The 24,096-nt window shown below is 34.3% G+C and overlaps 1 protein-coding gene across 4 annotated transcripts; it reads left to right on the top strand.

Annotated features, from left to right (window-relative positions):
* Positions 1-10,238: 10,238 nt before the first annotated feature.
* Positions 10,239-21,875, top strand: LOC103722402 (putative pectin methyltransferase QUA2). Of its 4 annotated transcripts, none has more exons than XM_008812952.6 (9): positions 10,239-10,727; positions 11,178-11,811; positions 11,901-12,030; positions 13,825-14,065; positions 16,231-16,453; positions 16,547-16,716; positions 16,866-17,169; positions 17,865-18,003; positions 21,386-21,875. In XM_008812952.6, the coding sequence occupies exons 2-9, from the start codon at positions 11,186-11,188 to the stop codon at positions 21,539-21,541; spliced, it is 1,989 nt and encodes a 662-aa protein (XP_008811174.4). In that variant the 5' UTR covers positions 10,239-10,727; positions 11,178-11,185; the 3' UTR covers positions 21,542-21,875. The 4 variants fall into 4 exon arrangements, 2 of the variants coding, with proteins under 2 accessions (XP_008811174.4, XP_026666314.4); XR_015967440.2 differs by having other exon boundaries at positions 10,277-10,727; positions 17,944-18,003; XR_015967439.2 differs by lacking the exon at positions 10,239-10,727 and having other exon boundaries at positions 10,753-11,811; positions 17,944-18,003.
* The last annotated feature ends 2,221 nt before the right edge of the window (positions 21,876-24,096 follow it).

Raw genomic sequence — 24,096 nt, forward strand, 5'->3', positions numbered from 1 at the left:
GACTTGTATTGAAACTATCAATTTTGATGATAGACTAGATTTATATTGAAAATTAATTCAAATTCTCCAAATCCTTTATTATGCCTACTAATATGTATTTTAGAGGAAAAAAAATTAAGCCTATGCACATAGCAATGTTGCTTATTGAAATATCAAATTTCACTATCTGCATCCAACCATACCCATTTTAAGAGATGATGTTATCTAACATAAAATAGATCAATATTGAACAATGGGGTTACAACATTGATGATCTAACCTGTTCGAATCTATTATCTCTAAATTGCTTAAATACTAAAAATGATATAGCTTAGAGATCTCTAATCTATACATTAATATATATATATATATATATATAATATTTTATTAAATATATTCTTATGTGTGCGCAAATTTGAATATTATAAGTAGGGCCAGTTATTGATGGTGGAACACTACCTACTGTTGGGATTGACCAAGATGTCAAGCCCAGCTGTACCAGTGTGACCCAAGGATTCTTGTCACATTCCAACTCTCCCACTTCCCCCGACTTTCGATTCACCCACTTCAAAACAATTAGCTATTTTGACCAACCAAGATCTAGTTAGACTAGGAGACCTTAATTTTGCCAACCCAATCTTTGAATTATTTTCTCATGCATGCCATATCATATCTACCACTATGAGATCCTAAAATACCTGTCCACAATGTAGACGTTGCACATAATTTTGTCATCTTGTTTAACTAAATCATGAAAGGATATTTATCAATTTTAGGCTTATGCTTTAAAGTGTCGGTGGGTATTATTAAATGGATTTATGTTTGGCAACAATACTAGTGGTGGTGAAGCATTTATCCTCCACCTAGATAATTGATTTTAGTAAAAAAAAAAACAAAAAACTAAACTCAAGAAAATAAAAGTTTTCCTATAAATTTGGATATCTATGTTTGGTTGGTAAATGACTTTCGTTTTATAAATTTTTTATTTTGTTTTGGTACAATATGAATTATTTATTGCATGAAGACAAGAAAATAGCTATTTGCAAATGGTAGTAGATATAGAATGCTAGCTACTACCCTAGTTGGAGGCATGGTCCTAAATTTCATGACAACATACGTATAGAATACTAATTATTTAGTTCTATAATTCTTGGATGTTTGGTGCATTTTATCTTTTTGGTCCAGAAGTTAGGTAGATGTCATGCGTTAATTATTTAAACAAGGGCCGAAACATCCAGTGTTCCATAGGCTACGTTTTCTGTCGCCTCCCTAAATTCATGGATTTCAAGATTTAACTTTTAAATGAATTTATTTTCAGTTATAAGATTTATGAGTTGGAGCCAGAATAGCTTTCCGCATTTGCATGAATTACTCAAACCAAGCACTATTTTTTTTGTGTGTGCGCTTTTTCCAAGCATCAAATCACTTGTAAAAATATCTAATTCTTTCTAAAAAAATCTTAAATTTATATTTTATTCTTCCATGATGTAAGTATGGCTATAATTGCGGGATTAGGAGGCAAAGCAAGCAGAAGGGAAAGGAAGCCTGTTCTATATTAAGAACAACGAAAAGTAGAGTTGTTGCGATGGGCAAGGAGAATAACAAAATACGAAGAAAAAACAAGGGAAGAATAAGAGCACATAATATTTATATGATTCGGTCTATTGACCTATGTCACTAGCAGAAATAATGCAAAAGCTTCAGTATAAAAAAAAATAGATTACAGAGTATAAGATTACCTTGCAAACTCTAGATCCCAATATATTTGATCTCTTGGATACTTTTGCTTTCTTCTCTTGGGGTTACAAGGGATATATGTATAATAGAGTAAATCGATTTAGACCCGAACTGATGTTCCTACAATAATTAGGTTAGAAAAATATATATAACCAATCTCCTAAGTCAATGTGGACTTGAACTAGTATCCCAAGTCAACCTTCTAGAGCTAATGTGGACTCGATTTAAAACTTGTAAAGTCAAGACATACTCAACAAATATCCACCTTGGCTTAAAATTTACCATATCAATATATATTGAAACTTTTCTAATTATCTCTTCCACACCTGCCCCTAAGGGCACTAGCCTCCACAAACACCAATCAAGTCCAGGTAATGCTTGAATTTGTCATCTGGAAGTGGCTTAGTCAACATATTAGTTGGATTCTCTGCATTTTGGTATGAAGAATGTTTCTCACCTTCAACACTTTCAACTACTGCAAGAGTATACGCAACCATATCTGCATATCATGAAAGTGGTCTAATCTGCCTCCTCTTCCTACTAGTAGCAATACTATACTGTTATTATTATTGTGACATATCATCCTCTATAAAATTCTACATCTCTATTTCATTAAGTTGAACTGGAGAGTTTTGTAACACTCTCTTTGAATTTTCAACATTAAGCTCCACCTATTTACTAAAACCACAGTTTATACCTACATTGTTAGCAGAGTTCTTTTTCTGGTTTAACATAGCAGACTCATCAAAGGTAACATCTTTGCTAATAATAATTTTGGATGACCTAGAATCATTTGTACACCACAATCTCTCCCTTCACCCCCTCTGCATAACCTAGGAATATGCATCTTTTTGCCCTTGGTTCAAATTTATGATCAATCACATGAACATATACAAGGCAACCAAATATTCTCAAACTAGAATAATTAACAAAGTAACCGAATCATACCTCATGGAGAATCTTACACTCAATTGCAATTGATGGAGACAGATTTACTAGGTACTATATCATACTAACTACTTCAACCAAAAAAGTTTTTTCAAGTCCAATGTTTAAGAGCACACAATGATCTCTCTCCATGAATGTCCTAATCATCCGTTCTACAACTCCATTCGACTGTCGTATTTCTTGTACAGTGTAGTGTCTCTCTATACCTTTATTCTTGGATAACTTGTCAAATTCATCCAAATAGTATTTCAACTCATTATCAGTTCTTAGTGTTTTAATCTTTCTTCTGTTTGATTCTTAACCAACGCTTTCTATTGTTTAAATTTGACAAATTCTTCATCCTTGTGTTTTAGAAAATATACCCAAATGTTTCTAGAATAATCATCAATGAACATCAGAAAATAATAATGCCCACTCATCAATGCAATTGGAGAAGAGACTTAAAAGTCTGAATGGATGTAATCCAATATGTCGTTGGTATTGTGAAATCAGTACTGAACTTTGCCCTGCACTACTTGCCGAATACACAACATTCATAGTAGTCTAGTTTCTCTATCTTCACACCATCAAGCAGATCTCTTGGATAGAATCATCATTCCTCTCTCTCTCATATGCCCTAAAAGCATATGCCATAACTGAGTAGCATTCATATTTCATAATCTTAAGATAAAGAAATTGCTGCAGTACTTGTTATAGTTTTACCCAGTAATTTATACAAGCTATTAACCAACTTTTCTTTTATCACTAAAAGGGCTCCCTTAGAGACTTTCAACAAACTATTCTCACTGATATACTTATACCATTAAGAATCCAAAGTACCTAAAAAAATCTATTTTTTTTTCAATTCTGGAATATACCAAGTTTCTGAGATCCTCACATTACCATCATACATCTCAATTTGGATTATTCCTACACCAACAATCGCAATAGATTTATTGTCTTCCAATATAACCTTTTCTTTCCTAGTCTGATAGATAGAAAACCAATCTCTATTATAAGTCATATTAAAAGAACACCAGAATCAAGAATCCACTCTCTCCAAAGCTACTGATACTGACTAACAAAATCTCACTACTAATATCATTGGAATTTTCCTATGCTATACTAGTATTAGCTTCAGAGATAGGATCTCTCTTTTAAGCCTTTCCTTTTCTCTCTAGACAAAGTCTTCTAATGTGCCCTTCCTTTGTCGATGAAAATAACAAATATTTTCAATTTTGATCTAGACTTACCCTTACTACTAGAACCTCTTTCTCCAGCAAGCCTTCTTCTTGATTCTCCTCGTAACTCCTAGACATCTTTTTCTTCAACTCTTTAGATTGCAAGGCATCTCTTACATCACTAACTAAAAGAGATTCTCTACCATACAACATGGTATCAATGAAATTCTCATAAGAGAATGGTAGTGAGCATGATAGAATAAGGGCATGATCTCATCATCAATTGAAACACTAATATTTCTTAAATCCAAAATACCTTTATTAAATTTATTTATATGATCTTTCATGGGTGTGCCTTCTTTCATGTGCAGGTGGTAGAGCAGATATTTCCAGTATATTATGTTTGCGAGTACTTGGTCATGTACCTATTCTTCAATTTTAATCAGAGTCCAGTCGTTGTCTTCTCTTCAACGATTTCTCTGAGCACCTCATCTATCAAATAAAATTGAATTGTACTATGTGCCTACACCAATAACTCCACCTTGTCTTCCTTGGACATGCTATCTAGTAACTTCTCTTTACCTTCTAATACCTTCCACAGCCTTTGTTGCACCAAAAAGACTTGCATCGTAAGCTGTCAAATGCCAAAATCATTTGCACCATTAAACTTCTTGATTTCTATTTATGCAATCGTCATCGCGAAACTCCAATCGAAAAAACCAAGGCTTTGATACCATTTGTTGCGACAGGCAAGGAGAATAATTAAATAAGAAGGAAAAAAAGAAAAAAACAAGAGAAGAACAAAAACACACAATATTTATATGGTTTATATATTGACCTATATCCACAGACAAGGATAATGCAAAAGCTTCATTATGAAAAAATTGGAGATTACAAAGTACAAGAATACCTCACAAACTCTAGTTCCCAATACACCCAATCTCTAGGATACTCAATTGCTCTCTTCCCTTAGGGTTACGAGGCATATATATATATATATATATATATATATATATATATATATATATATATATATATATATATATATATATATATATATATATATATATATATATATATATATAATAGAGTAAATTGATTTAGACTCAAACTGATATTTCTATAATAATCAGGTTATGCCAATATATAACTAGTGTCCTAAGTTGATGTGGACTTGGACTAGTATCCTAAATCAACTTTTTAAAAGTGATATAGACTCGATCTTCTAGAACTTGTAAACTCAAGACATGCTTAACAAGAGTAAATGCTTGAAGACCTCGAGAGCAAGAAGATGTTTGAAACGAAATATCGCTACATCACACTAGTTCTTGGACTGATCTACATCCCCCATGTTCTTGTATCTTCTTGTTTCTTCTTCCCATCTTTGGCCTTTCCCAATAGCTCTTGTAACTATTAATTTATCTAGTTAATAAATCCAGGAAAAGTGTCTCAACTCCTCCATTTTCATTCAAAAAATAATAATAAAAAATAGCTACCATTTCTTCACTCAATTATTCTTTTAATTACATTTTAAATTGAAAAAGAATATAAAACATAGTATATGAGAAACTATCAGTACTATATATAAATTTTCTATATAGTATAACAATATCTCCCATTCTATGCAATTTTTGAACAATTAAATTTTGCAGGTTGCTCATGGCCTCATGCAACTAGAATTTTAACTCCATGTCCAAAAGTCCCATTAACACCAAAATTGTTATATAGTTATAGTGAGCACCATTTCTATTACCATGCTTGTATCTGCATTATTTCAAAATAAATTGATGACTATTTTAATATTATTATTTGTCTTTATAACAGACAGCTATATTCAATCATGAAAAATAAAAATATTATCTGCTCAATTGGTTTTCACCAAAGAAAGAATAATTTTAGTTAGTATAAAGATTTAAAAGTTGTAATAAGAACCATAGTTTTTTATCTGATAAAGAATATTATAGCCGAGCGTCTCCAAAATCTTTATAGGGTTATCATGATAAACCATCCATGAACCTTGCCATTCTCTGTAATCACAATGTACCAAGTACATCTTATTTTGAAACTTCTCTCTTAGTAAGAAAACTTTTTCTCTTCAAAGAGATAAATTAGTCGACATCATGCTGCTAACAGTGCAGTCCCGTGGCCACGCTCACTGATTGTCCGCATGCCACATAATTGTGACAGCTATCAAGCTTTGTAGAGATAAGAACAAGCCTAGAGCAATCTAAATTACCAAAGTCTAGCCCACATAAAAACATCAAGCCTTCTTTGCATATGACACGTGGCATGTATCTGCCTTAACCTTCGGCCACATATTGGTGCGGATATCAGATCGCCTGTTACGTGGAGCCACGGTCGTCACAGAAAGATGGTCTAGCCATTTTCATTGATTGAATTGATTTTATGTTATTTTATTTTATTTTATTTTATATTGATTGAGCTTGTTTGCATATTGTCACTTTATAGGATTGTTTTCTTTATAGAGTCTTTTTGTTATTTTTTGACCCTATATATACGGGTCCATGTACTTATTTAGGGTTATTGAATGATTGAATGAAAATAGCTTTACTTTTTCTAAAACTCTGGTGTGAAGTCATGGCCAGAGTCAGGTGAGAAGCCTAATTCTTCTTCTTTACCCTCCTCTTATCTTCCTCCCTCTTTCCTCTTCTCCCTACAATTGTCCTGCATCAACTTTGGGGATTCAAAAAAAAAAAAAATATTCGAATTTTGCTTAAAAATTACTTGTTCATTAATTTTTTAGATACAAATTAATTATTTTTGATAAAATTGGGGCAATCTATTGGAAAACTAAGGCTGCAAGTTGGACCGGTACTTTAAGACCAGACCTATGTCCAACCCAAATTAGATTTATTTAGGTTGGACGTGAATACAAAAATATAAACTGTTTCTGAATTTGATTTAGATCACTAAATTTTTTATACAAATTTGAACCAACCATAACTAGGATAATATATATTTTATTTCCTCCTTATATATTTAAAAATAATTTATTTTGCCATATAATTAGTGAATAGTAAGTGTTGCCAATTATACTTGAATATAAGTATCAATCAAACTTATATAAAATACATTTTTAATTAAAAATTCCATACTATTAATTTATTATATAATATATTTATGACATAATTAGATAATAAATTTATATATTTATTGTGACTCATTTTAGGATTATTATTGACATGATTTGACTTAAAAATTGGATCGATAAAATTAATAATTATATTCAGTTCAGTCCAATCCAAATGAAAATAGATTAGATTTTGAATTCAATTTCATAAAATAGTTAAAAAAATTTAAAATTCATAATTAAGTAAATTTTTCATGCAAAATTCATCAAAAACATTGATAAGTGGGCCCCAATAAGCTGGGGGAGCAAGAGGAGGCCAAAGGGATTTGAAAAAGTTCAATGACGAACCCATGAGTCTTGGCCTCCGTCACCGTCCACTAAAGTGGTACTCGCACCAACCAGCGATCCTGGCGCTCCAATCGAGAATCTTGTATTATTAGTGCGGCTCGGCACTCGAGACGTCCACAATGTACGGCTGAGATTTTGTCGATTTCCCACTTCCGACCGGAAAAAATTCCACTTCCTCGGAACTGAAGTAAACCGCGTTTCCAGAATCCCAAGATCCGCAACTCTTACGTCCTACAATCTAATAAAATTACATCGCCGCAACTGGTGGACCCAGCGTAAAATTTAGAAACAACAAGGGTAGAGATAGTTCAGGAACACAATCACATGGCGGCCATCATACTAGAGAGTGGAGAGGAACGATGGATATGCGGTGGAAATGGACGGTCCTGATTTTTGAAGGTGTAAATCTTGCGGTCGGAGGTACGACTGGACGCTAGGGAGCGTGTGGGGAACGGCATTGTCGTACACCACCGACACAGCCCAGCGCCGTCGACGCGGTGGTTATCATCACCGGCGGGGACCACACGTCCACATCCTGGCCCTGGACCGGTAGCTCACTAATTTGAGTGCGGTGAGGTTACCTCGATTTCATCTTCTGAGGCTTTTAGGGCTTTCAGTGAGCTGCTTTCAAGGGCAAGAAGCACTGCTGAGAATGAGAGCCAAGGTTGTCTTGACATGCAGAGAAGATAAAATGGGGGTCAATAATTTTTTCATCTTTATTATTATTATTATTATTTTAATTATTCAATAGCTTAATACGCAATGAGTTATTTTGATCTGCTTGTTTATTTGTTATTTCTAATTGTTTTGATAATTTTGAAGAAACAAAGATTTTAGGCCCTTTAGAAAAGAATTTGATTGTTGATTTTTTCCTGTTTTTTTCATATTCTATTTTCTTAGCAGTCATGCTTGGAATTTGAAAATACTTTATTTTCTCTTTTGAAAGAAAACTTTCGTTGCAAGATTTTACATAAATGTAAATCTTTTCTAGTTATGTGAAGTTTTGTACAACATAAACTTTTGTGTCACAAAACTTACAAACATTCAATTCATCATCATATTGATAAACTATTGTAAACAAGCTATTAAGGTTCTTTACAAAAAAATAATGGTAGAATGGCCGCTCTTCAATCAAACTTAGTCTCTCCTTGATGCAAATAATAAGCAAACAGATAGATACCAGCTAGCTAAACAAAAGCTAGTTAATATTCCTCTACTAATCATGATCATATATCTGTTACAAATTCAAAAGCAAGCACAAAGCAGTTATGGCTAACAAATCAATCGCAGCTACTCATAATTGACTATATCAATGGTAATTCAAAATGATTCATAATTTCTATTGTCATCATGTTTTCTAGTTTATTCTATAAATTATATCCAAGATATATTAGATCAATTTGCTCTTTAAAACATTGAGAAGCTATATTTAACTTTTTTTTTACAATCAAAATTCTTGTTGTACATACACATATAGTCCCATTTATTTTTTAATATATAGTTACTATCTTTCAACCTTCACCAATCTCCATTTGGCATCATACGGTTGCTTTTATTATATAACCAACTTGTCCCTGCTTCCATCAACATCTTCACTTTTCTTCTATTGTCTATAGCAATCATGGCCATTTTTGGGTTTCAATAATTTTATTCTTCATTTCCTTTCCTCCAAAAGAAAAAGATTTGTATAAAATTTTAATTTTAAATAAATAACATTTAGAAAAAAAATCTTCATCTTCTCAAATGCCAGTCTAATTAGTGTTTTTATATCCAATTGGCAGCTGACTAACTTATTTTCTATTCATCCAAAATTCCATCCAAATGTATGATGAGCTGGCTGATTTCTTTTTCTTATCTAATCATCTTTGCATCTACCCACTAGTCACCAGAAAATCTTTATTGACATGCTCCACTGGCACGTCGTACGTAGAATGTGTGTCTTGAAACTTACTGTTTATTTGCTAAGGTGCTAACATATTTTAAGAATTTGGTTGATCTAACCACTTTAGTTTTGGGATTTTGTTTACATTTTTCATTTTAAACATCAACGAATAATAACCTTAGTAATTGAAGTAATTAGAAATTCCTTTCTTTAAATGATTCCTATTGTTGCAACAATGAATTCAAACATCATATTATAAAAAAAACAGCCAGCGTTGCGAATATAAGAGCTTAAATACTACTTATAAATAATTTAAGAAGCATAACAGATATAGGAATTACTGAAGGAGTTAAAGAAATAAGAGCAACAACTACTAAATCATCAACCAATATATTTTCGAAAAGTGAAAAACTAAGAGATAAAGGTTTTGTGACATCTTCTAGAATGTTAATTGGTAAAAGTATTGGAGTTGGTTGAATGTATTTCTGAAAATAATCCAATTCTTTTTTGGTAAGACCTACATAAAAATATGTTGCTAGCGTGGATAAAGCTAAAGCAACAGTAGTATTTATATCATTCATATGCACAACTAACTCCCCATGAGGTCAATGAATAGCAACCACCCTCACTATTGAAGATCAGGATTATCTCCAATATTTATATATTTTCGTGAAGGAAGAAGAGTAGACAATTAAGTTTGATTATTAGCATTAATATAGCTCACAATGTGACTTATTTTATTGGTCATAAATATAGCATATATTGACATTAGGGAAAATACTTCAAAGTAATCGGTTTATCATACTGAATTATACCAGAATGTGGTCATCATTATTTTATAAGTTTGTAATAGTATTTCAATATCCACAAAAAACTAGACCTAATATTTTTTGGTAAAAATATAGTGTATGAGGAAGTTAGGGAACATACCACACGGCGACCTGATGTGGTCATCCAGGTATACCTAATGAAATTACCATTATTTTATAAGTTTATTATCCCAATTTATTATTATATGCAAACATAGCTATTACGTCTTTTTTACGAATTTAACTTTAAAAGAATTATAATACCGCGATTGCAGTCTTGCAGACCTCAAAAGGTGTCAAAGTAGTTCCACAGATCTGCCCCACTTCTTGCACTGATTCGTCCCTCCGGTCAGTACCATAAAAAAAAAAAAAAAAAATCTTTGTCATTGTAGAAATTTGCCGATTGCCCCCATTTGATTCCTTCTTTTCGCAACGCGGATCCTGTTGGTGAGTGCTTAAAAGGCTCGTGAGAGAGAGAGAAGCGAAGCACTCGAGAGAGAGGGAGGGGAACGCGGTCTCCTCTTCCGTCCTCTTCTCTGTTCCGCCATTTGTTAAGAGAGTGGAAGAAGAAGAAGACGAAGTGGGAGAGAAAAAAGGAGGAAGAAGGAGAACAGGACAGTGAAGTAAACTGTGAGGGAAAACAAAGCAGAAATCCAAGTGTTTTTAGTCGTGGGAATGGTTGGATGACTCTGTCGGGCGAGCTGCCGAGATCCGCAACCTGAGAAAGCTCGGATTTTTCCGGTGGTCGCTTCAATTCTCCTGCAGATTCTTGGGTATAGATTCCTCTTTTCCTTGTTTACTGACTTCCGCTTTGCATTAATGTGGTGTCTTGGATGAGAGGTTGGGCTCCATTGGGGAATAGAAAATAGGTCTTTTGATTCGCTGCCCTGTACTTTAATGAACTGGAACTGAGGTAGGGGAATTGTCCTTTTGAAAAAGTGCCCTTTTTTCCCCTCCTCTTTTACCGAGGAATGAGGTAGATGGGACCGTTCCTGGATATTGGTTCTGCTCTGGTTGCATGGCCCACCAAACCCATCTCTCCATGCTCCCCATCTCTTATCTCCCCACTGCCCATTTAGCTAATCCGCTGTTCTGAACTTAGAAGGGATAAACTTGGCCTTCTTTTAGTTTTTTTGATCTGTTTGTAGTTGAAATTTGAGTTTTTGATCGGAAAGATGAATTTTTGATCATGGATTTTGCTGACTTCCCCTTGGGGCAAGCAGGAGGGAAGATGTCGAGGCCTCTATATCGCGGGCTATCCGGCGGCGGACGGGTCAGTGACGGCATCGGCGGCTATAAGATGTTTGATCAGAAGTACCAGGTGAAGGATTCTTTGGAGAATGGATTTGGTCATGAGGCCACGAGCCCAGGCAGAGGAGCAAGAAGCCGGCCAAGCCTGACGTTGTTGCTTCTTAAGCTTGGTCTAGTCCTCGTCACCGTCCTCGCACTCTTGGGATCGCTCTATTGGGCTGTCTCCATCTCCAACTCCTCTCGCCACAACATTTATCATGGCTACCGGCGGCTCCAAGAGCAGCTTGTAGCTGACTTATCGGATATCGGGGAGCTGTCGCTGGGCAAAGCAAGGTTGAAGGAGCTGGAATTCTGCCCGCCAGAGTATGAGAACTATGTCCCATGTTACTACAATATTTCAGAGAGCTTGGATTTGGGAGATCATGAGGCCCCTATCGAATACGAGCGTCAATGTGTTCGAGAGTCTGCGATTGATAGGGACTGTTTGATTCTGCTACCAAGGAATTATAGAATTCCTCTGAGGTGGCCAAGTGGGAGAGATATCATTTGGAAGGAGAATGTGAAGATCACCGGGCAGGAATTCTCATCTGGGAGCCTAACCAAGAGGTAAATTTCGTGTTTGTTTTTATTTTACTAGATTGAATTTAGCTCGTGCTTCTTTCGATTTATGTGGCTTTTAAGCTGCGTGCTTGCAGGATGATGGTGGAGGAAGAGCAGATCTCTTTCCACTCTGACTCCCTTATGGTTGATGGAGTGGAAGACTATTCACATCAAATAGCTGAAATGATTGGGCTGAGGAATGAGTCTAATTTCAATGAAGCTGGGGTGAGTGAAATTTTTCTCATCGTGGTTCACGGCTTCGCATACTTACAGTTGGAGAAAGTGATGTAAAGAACATAACAAAGCATACAATATACGTGAATGTAAAAGATTAAGCTGAGCTGCTTTATTTTAAAAAACAGCTCTGTTTAACAGGATATGTGCTTTGAGTTGCTGTTGGTTCTTGTTTAACTATAAAACAGAATATACTTTATACAAGGCTGTAAGGAACCTTGTTTTAGTGATGCTGTTTGGAAAGTAGGCTAGTTTACAAAAAGGACAATATTCTTAATTGGGTGGATACTTAAGGACTGTTCTTTAAAAATCTCAATTGGGTGCATAGAGTTCATGTCTTTCAAATAACAGGTCATAGTGTTTTTTTCCACTTCATTTAACAAATTTCCTTCACTTTCAACACTTAGAAGGAACTGTTTCATTGTGCATTTATTTCTGTTTTTTCAGACTGGATTGCATTTCCATAGTTCTTGGAATTTAGACCATCACTGCAGAATTTCTTTGGATTAGACCTTTTGTTGCTAAGTAAAGAAGTTAGCATATTTCTGTTGTTTTTAGTATTCAACTAAAGTATCTGAAATCAGCATATCTTTGATGTCACTAGTGTAGCCATTTTATTAGTATTAAACTGTTGTTTTTTAAAATATTTTTTATGTGTCAGTGAAAATGAACCTTGAATATGACACTACCTTGGAACTCGTTGTGGCCTTGAGTTTGACAGGTGACTTGATCATGACATTGCCGATGTCTAGGAAGCTGAGTAGAACAAAATCATTGTCATACAAATTTTAAATTATTGAATTTTTTTATTTTAGTTTCCTTCTTGGGAGAAAAGGTACTTTTGTTGTTTTTGGGAAAATCTTGTTTATCTAACACACACAGCAAAAGTTTCTGTTTATTTTTGTCAAATTTCTGCTCGTTTCTCCCTTTTATGTGGCACTTTTTTTCAAAGTTCTCTCTGACACCTTTTAGAACTTTCTGTCTCATAATTCAAGAGGCCCAATTTTGCCTCTTCTTTTATCCAAATGTTATGATTTTCCCTTATGATTCAGTTCCAAGCCTGATATTATATGACTTGATAAAAGTGAGTTGTATGGATATATTAAAATATAAATATATACAAAATACTGCTACTGTTGGATAATCAATAATCTCTTGCATGATTTTGTTAAATTCCATATATTTTTTTATGTGTTAAATAAGAACCAATTATACCTTAATGTCCATTTACAGGTTATAGATGGATTAAATAAGGCTTGTTGATTATGTTTATGCAAATATTGATATAATTGTCATTATACAGTTAAATATCGTTTGCTTTTTTTTTTTGTGAACTGGTCATATCATGCTGGTATACTTAGAACTAACTTGGTTGACCTAGGTATCTTTTGCAAAAAAATTCTGTATTGCAAACTTGATTTTATCCGAGCTAGTCTGGAAAGAAACATCGTATATTTTGTTGTTTAACCTGGCTGAGATAAGCTATCTTCCTGCACTAACCAGAAAACCTTGACAAGCACATTCAGACAAGAATTCATCTTCATTCTGATCATTATTTTCACTTGACACAAATTTGTTTCTTCTTCTCAACAGCAATGCTTAAAATAGTTTTACTTAATCAAATTAGCCATCGTTATTATCCTCTTTGTCCAGATTTTCATTTGTAAATCAATGTTATTTGATTTGCAGCTTGTTGTTATAATTGTGGTAGTGACAGGTCGTCTTTATTCTACTTTTGTCTATTTGCATGTAACTTATGTGCTAGGTCTGACCGTAATATTGCAGGTCAGAACTGTCCTGGATATAGGGTGTGGATTTGGTAGCTTTGGAGCACATCTTTTCTCAAAGCAGCTGCTGACCCTGTGCATTGCTAACTATGAGGTTGCTGGTAGTCAAGTTCAACTCACTCTTGAGAGAGGCATTCCTGCTATGATTGGCTCATTTGCATCAAAACAGTTGCCGTATCCATATCTTTCCTTTGATATGTTGCATTGTGCAAGATGTGGGATTGAGTGGGAGAAAAATGGTAAGTTAATTGGTCATAATTGGTTAAAGTTAGAATTGCCTTGAATTCTTATTGTTTTACTCTCTTTAATCCTGTGTCTGGGTTCCAACAGCTTTGATGACCCTTACAAGACCAGTATTTCTTATTGTAGGTGAATATGATAGTGAACTAAAAATATTTGGATCTTTGAACAATTTCTCAATCAAATAAAAAGAGGAATAGAGATGACAAATAACATTTAGATATTTAAGCTGATGCACTCAATTTTTTTCTTAACTTTTTCCTGGAGCATTATTTTACAATTAGTAAAGGCATTGTGAGAGGGAACAATTCCAGTTGTCAAGCCGGTTTTATAATATTATGTTTTTTCATCAGCATATTATGTTTTTATTTGGGCTATTAATAGCATATAAAGGCAGTAGAAACCATTGCTGCATGACCAGTATAAAAGAAATATGTTTGTGATGCTAATTACCACAAACTATTTGTATAAGAACTTTAACATGCATAACAAATGAATGAACAGAAATGGTTTTTCCCAGCTTGGAATGATTACATAAATGGACTTTCATCATTAATTAGAAACCTGAATGACCCAATAACTTCTTGCTTGTACAATTGCATAATTTCGACTCCATTAATTTGTTATAGTATCGTCCATTTTGGTGGCAGTGACATTAGTCTAGGACTTGCACATCAAAATTCTAAGGTATGATGGGCACTGGCTGCCATGTTACAATGGCCCAGATCAAAATATATGGATATAAATTTTCCATTCTTAGTTATGATTCATAACTATGGTAGCATTGTACTTTTATCCTTTTAACAGTCATTTCTTTTTACATCTCAGTTGCCTATGTCCCCTTAAACATTTTGTTCATATGGGCCCTTGAAGGTCAAATAACACATTTCCAAACTTCTTCTTCATAACAATTCGTCCATCATTGTGATAAAGAAAAGTTGCATATTCCTATAACATTAGATAGAAAATGTGGAGGATCCTCAACATTTATTAACTTACTATGAACAGGACATCTTAAAAAAATTCCTTAGGATAAACCCATAGTGTAAAAGGCGAATTTAATCACATAATATAGAACAGAGCAGATATGAGAATGCTGTAGAAGCGTCATACCAAGGAAGAATAGTTCACATGTGTGAACATGATAGGTAGCACTGGACCTTCTCTAACTGCATAAATTGACTGAACTAAGTAACGTAGTATGGTCATGTGCAGTGAATATTTGATGCTGCAGTAAGAGACTAACTTGGATGTGTATCTTAGGTCAAGAAAAAAGACCTTAAAAGAAATATTAAAAGCACATGCATGTAGAACTAAGTAGAACTGAAAGGGTATGACTTAGAAAATATAGCTGAGCCCAAATACTTGGGATTAGTTTCATTGGTAATTCATGTGATTTAACTGTATGTGACCTGTAATAGCTATAGATTGCAAATACTCTAGTATATATCATTTTACCAAGGGATGCCATATTAAAGAAATAATTTATAAGATGGCAGAAAAATCAATAGAAAGGTCCAAGCAGAAGATAACGAATGAAGCTAGGAGACAGTATATATGAAAATAAATGCTCATCAACACTTTCTATTGCTGGTTACACATAACTAAACGAGAGGGTAATAATATTAGTTTTTTCTAACTGCTTCCTGAAGTATGTAAGTTGCACGTGGCATGAATCCTATACAGTTGTCTTAGAGGAGTGCTGCTTTTTTTTCGATAATTTATATATTTTAAGTTCTCTGTAATGGAGGGATAAGGTGGAAAAGAAAGTAAAATCAGTATGCTGAAATTTTATTTCATGGCGATGACTTGAATTTACCAAGTTCTCAAAAATTGCAAGCTTGCTTTTGTTTTCCTGCACTGTCAAAACAATGGGTTGATATTAATGTGTTTTTTCCTTTTCATCTGAATGCGGCAGAGATCTTATAGATAAGTTGTAGTTGATGTGATATACTGGAGCAATAAACTATGCAAACTACGAAGAAATCCATATCCTCCTAAAGTCAACTTCTTGATCTATTGCTTTTGAAGTGAACTGAGATTCCTTTTAATAAGAATCCCAGTAGAAAATCATAGGCCCTTTTGTCTCTTTTTGTATATCAGACCCATTTAATTTATTTATTATATTTCAATTTCTGACTTGCTGTCCAGTATGTTGTTGCAGATGGTATTTTCTTGGTTGAAGTTGACAGACTTTTGAGGCCTGGGGGTTATTTTGTCTGGACTTCACTTATGAATACTCATAGATCTCTGCGTGACAAAGAGAACCAAAGGAAGTGGACAAGCATTCGTGATTTCGCTGAAAATCTGTGTTGGGATATGTTGTCACAACAAGATGAGACGATTGTGTGGAAAAAGACCAGTAAAAAGAAATGTTACAGTTCTAGGTATGCATTCCACATCCATGTGCTATGTATTCTGTTAATACACAATCAATGAATGATCCTGATTTATGACCATATAATACATTCATTTTATAGGAAATCTGGACCTGCAGTCTGTGGTAGAAGCCATGATATTGAATCTCCATATTACCAACCACTCAATCCATGCATAGCGGGAACCAGAAGTCAGCGTTGGGTTCCCATTGAATATCGTACACCTTGGCCTACTCAGGCTAAATTGAATTCTACTGAACTTGACATACATGGTATGTTATAATATTTAGAAAAAAGAAAAAACAAAGAATGTAACTGTTCTTTGTCTGGTGATGTGATTTCTTAAAGTTACCATGTCAGTTATCATCATTTATATCTGCATGCCTGTTTAACATAGACTAACAGTGTTTCCCTTCACCAGGTGTACACCTAGAATACTTTGCTGAGGATGCTGCAAACTGGAACTCAGTGGTCCGAAATTATTGGTCTCTTCTCTCACCTCTGATATTCTCAGATCATCCAAAGAGACCTGGTGATGAAGATCCTGCCCCACCCTTTAACATGCTCAGAAATGTGCTAGACATGAATGCTCGATTTGGTGGTTTCAATGCTGCTTTATTAGATGCTGGAAAATCTGCATGGGTGATGAATGTGGTGCCTAGAAGTGGCCCTAACTACCTTCCGCTCATTTTCGATAGGGGATTTATTGGTGTTCAGCATGATTGGTACGTATGACTGCTTCCGCCCGCTATTTATTCTGTTCTGCAAGTTATTTGCAGTCTCGTGCAGGTACCTCCCTGTGGATGATGCATAATCTGAGCTGGTTTTCTAGCCTTTATCTCATTATCTTTTAGACAAAAATTGTTTAATATAACGACAAAAATCCCATCTCAAGTCCTTTTTCTTTCTTTCTTTTTTCTTAGTCCCTCATATATTTGTTGCCATCTTTTCATAGAGCATCCGGTAATGGAAGCTGCAAGCATTTGATCTAGTTTATGCTGGATAATATTCAAAAGGCAGTTAATGGCTCGCCTTTCATAACACATTTCTGTAGAACATTCAGCTTATAGTCCTCGCCAATACATGCCTTAGAAGGAAGCATTTGATCTAGTTTTCTCACCTTCTTCTGGTCTGGTTACGTTAAAAAATATTCATCATTTCTAGACCTCTTTATGCAACTTCTGAGTTTTTAGCTATTCATTCAAAGCCATCCCAGATAGATAAGATTTGTTAATTTTGGCTATAATTAGGTCTAATCTTTCTATAGATGTTATATATATGTATATAGAGTTGAATTTACCTTGCTTGTTTGTTCTAAAGTGTCAATGAGTTCCATTTGATTTGTTTCTTCATGTCTTAAATCTCTCTTCTATTAATTTGTTTTCAATATTATTCATAAAATATGGCTATTTTTAATTAGGTGTGAAGCATTTCCAACATATCCAAGAACTTATGATATGATGCATGCTGATGGATTGCTATCTCTTGAAAAACATCAGAAGCACAGGTGCTCCATGCTTGACGTATTCTTGGAGATTGATCGCATTCTACGACCAGAGGTATGCAAGTATTTAAGCTTATCTTTTTTTATCCTTTTTCTTTTTTATGTTGGTTGACAGTCAGTAGTCATACCGTGTTTGCTGTAACCTTCATATAAGCAGTTTCTTGCAACCTGGAACTTCCTTTTGAAAATGATTGTGTAACCTGGTATTTTAACTAGGTAGCTATTCATCAATATAAAACATTTCCATTGTGCATGGTTGTCTATGCAGCATGAATGACTGTGCCTTAGAATGAGGAAGGCATTTGATGTGATCTACAATAAACCTATTAAATAACAAGTTTGATCTATGTGAAGTTTGATTGTTACTTTGCTATAATTTGTGATGAAGATCCTCTATTTACCACTGTTGTTTGTATTGGAAAAAAATCAAAGAAAGATCTAAGAAATAATGTTTTATTACAAGGTCCGCCGAACCAGTACCGGAATCCGTTCTGGTCAACGGACAGCCGACACACGGTACACTTGGTAATCATTTTTTTTGAGTTTTTCAAGTTCAATTAATTGGTAATCAATCTTTTCAACTTTTTTAATGATTTTAAGTCTAATTTGATATATTTTTTTATTTTTTTGATGTTTTTTTGATATTTCTATGATCTTGGTTTAAACTAAATGTTGCATTTTGTTGTTTTAAAATTATTCAAAATATAAAATAATTAGTAAGATGTTGCATGCTACAAGAAGCAATATGAAATATCCTCAAATCAAATAGTGAGGTGAGAAATATAAAATAATACAATCAATTATATATATTTGAAGTACGACATACATATTGATATATAAAATCTCGTCGAGTGACAATGTCTTCTGTAGATATCCGGTTATTAGCATAGTCAGGAGGCAGATCAGCCCACCTCTCTAACTAAGCAGTGTTATAGTTTTGTATGTTCATCCCATAAAGAACGCGCTATCTGGGTTATAAGCATTTCCAGATTTCGATTCCGAACCGGGTTGACTCAGTGCAAATCAGATAGTTCCCACCGAGTTCGAACGGAATTGGTTGGTTCCGAACGGTTTCGGCTGGTTTGCGGCCGGTTTCGGTCGGTTTGAAATTTATTCCGGCCGGTTGGGGCCAGAACTTAATTTAATAGACAAACCAACCCAATTCCCCATCGGGTCAGCTCGGTACGGGCTGAACCAGGTGGTTTGGTCATGTTCGGCCTACCTTGTTTTGTTGCATTCTTGAACCAAAAACTGAAGTTTCATTTATAAACAATTGTTTGAGTGTAACATTTATAAATAAGTTTTAAAAAAATACAACTTGTCAGAATAGCCATAACCAACAATCTTAATCCTTTATCAGGATATAATTTTTCCTGATCTAGCTTGTCTAATTTTACAGCACATGCACGGCTAGAGCATCTTAAAGTGTCCTTTCTGCTTTTGCATTACAAATGTTTCAGAATTCTCATCTGTAATTTGTCCATCTTTCCAACATGGATCCTCCTTTCACGTGCATATCATACAACATGACTAAAACTAATATCAATGTCATATTACCATACAGCAATAATAACAATAAAAAAAGGAAGAGTGTAATGCAGCCAGCAGCTCTGAGTCTATAGAAACACTTCCTGAAGAATTCCTCTGGAAAGCATTCATAATTCTCCAGCTACTCTTTTTTTGTGTGGCACACCCTCCAGTCTCAGTCCTTTTAACATCAAACTAAGATTCAAAACCATATATCTGGAATACGCGTAACTCTGTCCTTCATCATGTTGCAAACCTTCAGATTCAAAGCTTACTTTATTATGCTAAACTCGCTCTTATGTTTTGATTTACATAAGATAGTTGATATTATGTTACATTATCTGCTAAGCGTGCTGGTATCAATGGGCTCACATAACCTTTGATACTGCACTTTCATTTATGCATCTCTCTAACCTCTTCAAATTTGGATTTACCTACCTTTTAGTCCTTTGTTTTATGCGGCAAAAAAAATTTACTTGTATGAGGACATGGCTATAAATGCTAGGGCCTCATATTTCCTGGGTAATAAATAAGAAAGAAAATAAGAAATGAATAAAACCTGTCATGTACATGAAAGAAGAAACTGATACATCAAATGTTTATTCACTTAGGACTAGTCTCCATGATGCTAAGCATATATTATTATTTAAGAAAATGTTAATCATAAATTAGGCAAACCTGAATTGCCAAATACCCATTTGAGAAACATACAGAGTATGTATATCCTGTTCATAGTCTGTTCTTTTGCTGGGAGAGATTACGCTTTTCTTGTTAGTGTTGCAAATGTTTAGTATCAAATTTGGAAGATCATGATGGTATGTTGGGAATAATATTAACGGAATATAAGGAAACAGGAGGAAGGTCTTGTTGTATCTCAAGTCTCAGCAGTCTTGCTTGTCTTAAATTTGCTCTCTGTTCCTCTTTGTCAAACTCTCCCAGTACAAGTAAACCCGGAAGAATAAGTTGATCAGTACAAGAATTTATTGTTCGCGGTAAAGAAATGACCATATTCTTTGAGACGAAAATTAGTTGGCCAGAACTAAATAAAAATCAAACCTGTAATCCATCAAGGCAGAGGAGTTTCCTACTCATAAATAATGGTTTAGATATTACTTCCTACTACTTGAAACTGCTTATTGTTGTCTTCTCTTTTCACGTGTCTCAGAGAAATGATATGCCAAATTAAGCCAAAGTTCTTGCCAGATCAACAGGGAATTTGCTGGCTGTTCGGTCCTCTTCACAGTCCATTTCCCTATAAAAGCATAAAAATAACAAATGGAACATTATGGCCTCATGTTATGAATCTCTTGTCATGTCAAAGTTGATTATAGATAAAATGTCTGCTCATGTATCAGGGAAAGATGCCATCCAATCATCTCTTCCAATCCATAAATTAATTGTTGAAAGGGGATAAAAAACAAAAAATTTTAAATCTTCTGATGGCTGCCGACAGTGGTTTTTCCAAGAGTCAGATTCTTTTGGCAATTGTTTTCTTTCCCTTTCTCTTTTTTGAGAAGAATTGTCAATAATTAATCAACTTCATGATTGCTTCACTCCAAAATAAGATTCATCGAGGTCTGTCTAGTATTTGTGTACTTCTGTATCAGAAAACTAATTGTAGCTTCTCGTATAAGATACCACATTGTCACTTGATTCAATTTCAAACAAATTGTTGAAATTTTAAACTTACAAAGATTACCGATGCTGCTTGTCTTTTTCAAATTCTTTCTGCAAAATGTTACAACCCCCGGGATCCTCAGCAATTGGAGAACATGAGATATTCTTTTGCTGGCCAATTTCTGCAAAATATTTGCTTATGTTAAGGATCCAGTTTCTAGCAATTTTGAGCTTCTAAGGTCTGTGATTGCTCTTGTAAGACTTGCATAAACTGGTAATTGATACACATGCAGGGCTGGGTGATACTTCATGATTCTGCTCCTCTTATTCAAGAAGCCAGATCTGTAATAACACAGCTAAAGTGGGATACGCGCATGATGGAGGTTAATGGTAACAACGATGAGAAGCTCCTCGTTTGTCAGAAGCCCTTCTTCATGAAGCAACAATAATGAATATGATTTACCATGTCCCACATGGGATATGATATTTATTATTTGTGGATGGTGGTTTGCATAAAGTTCCTGTCAAGAAAAGGAGCCTCGGGGATTTAGATTAAATAGGAAGGTGAGGACCAAAAAATAATTCTTCTATAAATACGATAATGTACTCCTGTGGAACCGCAAGGTGTCCATAGGGCTTTGTAATTAGGCAAATGCATGCTAGAGAGCATAGAGTAGGTTAAATTTTCATGTTGAAGCTCATTATAAGGATACAAAGATGAAGCTGTGAAAGTTATTATATTGTCAAGAAGAATACCAAATAAAGGAATGTTGATGCAGTATATATTCTTTACTGTCAATGCATTAGATGGACTAATTCTTTTTTCCATTATATTCTTCTTTTTAGCAGTATTTTCTATTCTGTAAGTGCATTTGCACTGCTTGTCTCATGTCACAATCTGTATCCATTGTTGATTGTTTTTGAGATAAATTATGAATGAGCGCATAACGCCATTTATATTCCTCTAGAAGCTGACAACCTCATCAATTGCCCCACCAAGTTTATGCATGAAACATAAATATTGATTTGTCTCAATGCTCTCATATTCTGGTTTTTTTGGCCCTGCCTTGCTCTTCTTATTTTAATTAATCCAACCACTCAAGCTGCACTTAAGCAAGCAGGCAGTCATTGGATTAGCTGTGAATTTCACCTGACTTGGACCTGTTGTCATTCAATCTCTTCATTCAACCACCAAGTTCATGCATGAAACATAAATATTGATGTGTCTTAATGCTCTCATATTCTGGTTTTTTTTGCCCTGCCTTGCTCTTCTTATTTTAATTAATCCAACCACTCAAGCTGCACTTAAGCAAGCAGGCAGTCATTGGATTAGCTGTGAATTTCACCTGACATGGACCTGTAGTCATTCAATCACTTCATATCATTATCCTTTTTCTGGAACTAGCTCATCTAGTCAACTCACTTAGGTTTTCCAGTCAACATTAATCCCTACAAGGTTGATGTTAGGCATAGTTTGAAATATTGGTATTATAATTGTTGTAACAACCATTGTAATGGTTTTCGCCATCTCTCATAATGTTGTTGACATAAATAACTCGAAAGAGTCTAAAATTTTTTTCTGTTATTTTCTGTTATTACAGACCGTTATAATACAAATGATAGCTGTTATTTTTTCATTATGCTTTCTTTTCAATAAAATACTATTTATTTTTAAATTTAAACTTTTCTTTCAGAATTCCCTCCAAAAAATATACTATTTTATTTAGTAAAAAGAAAAAATAATATTTCTGTTTTTCTATCATTATCCATTATAGCATCATTACCACAGCCATTATTTCATTAATTTTTTTAATATTAAAATTTTACGTTATGCTTTAAGATAAATAATGGATGTTATTACTATTATATCAGACCATGATAACGTGTTAATCAAACTGTGAGGTCGACGGCCATTTGTAATAATGTGCTTAATCTTCCATGAGATTTCTCAACATAAGTTTGCTTCTCTATCTGACCCCTGCTTAACTTTCTCCTCTCATTATTTTTTTTACACTACTATGCTGGCTTGATTACTGTGCCTCTAGGTTCTTATTTTATTAATACAGTCATAATCTTTCACAAAATTATAAATGACTAAAAGGAAGAACTGTTTTACTCCTAGAAAGAGAAGAAATTAATTTACCAGTCTCTGAAATTACGTTGGCCAGTGGCAATTGGCAGTTATATTTGTCTGTCTCCATTGTTTTGGATGTCTGTCACTTTGGCATTCTTGGAGTATATGACGCAATAGGCATTGAGAGAGTCGAAACAGGGGTCGACATCCCACAGAATTGAACCGTTGTATATTCGAACCAAATTTGGTGGTCATTTAAGAGTTAGCTGCACATTTTGCTTGATCTTTATGGTGGGGAAGAAGTAGCTGAAAGAAGGAATAGTCTTCAATCCTGAGATTTTAGAGGCCTGGAGATCACCTTTCTTCAATAGTGTAGGCTATCTCAGGAGGACTAATTTCTTGCCTCAAGCTTGCAAATAAGCTGATCTCCAGCCAGCCAGGCCTAATTATAACTAAATTCTGATTTGAGCCGAGGTGTTTTTAACTTGAGAAGGAATTTAAAAAAAAAAAGAAAAAAAAAGACCAAGCCTGAAGTGTTCCCAAATAGCTCATATTTGATTAGAGCCTGAGATCTCCTCAATGTACTACAATTCATGGTTTTATCTCATTGCTAGAATATATTTTTAATATATTAAACCATATTTTAATAAAGTAATAAAACATATAGCAAAAATAATAAAAACAAGGTGTGAACTTGATTAATTAATTATATTTGAGCTTAATTAAATCATGCTTGAGCAAGTCAATTTTGAACTGCATTTTAAGTCAAATATAATCTACTAATAACTGACTTGCCCTTTCAACTGTTGGACTAGTCCCTCTATTTCAAAAAAATTCCAAAATAGTCCTTCTTTATTGATGGAATACAGTTATGACTTTAGCTTTTTATAAATGAGATAAAGTAGTCCCATGATCCAATCAATGACCAAT

The sequence above is a fragment of the Phoenix dactylifera genome, chromosome 7 (genome assembly GCF_051530095.1).
Source record: "Phoenix dactylifera cultivar Ajwa chromosome 7, Ajwa_hap1_PhDact_Kaust_v1.1, whole genome shotgun sequence".
Taxonomy (NCBI): domain Eukaryota; kingdom Viridiplantae; phylum Streptophyta; class Magnoliopsida; order Arecales; family Arecaceae; genus Phoenix; species Phoenix dactylifera.

What these genes read in the sequence shown, in the direction of transcription:
- LOC103722402 (XM_026810513.4), top strand. Translation starts at nt 11,144, where the DNA reads ATGGATTTTGCTGACTTCCCCTTGGGGCAAGCAGGAGGGAAGATGTCG. An exon ending in AAGAAATGTTACAGTTCTAG is followed by an intron (nt 16,454 to 16,546) that starts GTATGCATTCCA and finishes TTCATTTTATAG; the next exon opens with GAAATCTGGACCTGCAGTCT. An exon ending in ATTGGTGTTCAGCATGATTG is followed by an intron (nt 17,170 to 17,864) that starts GTACGTATGACT and finishes ATTTTTAATTAG; the next exon opens with GTGTGAAGCATTTCCAACAT.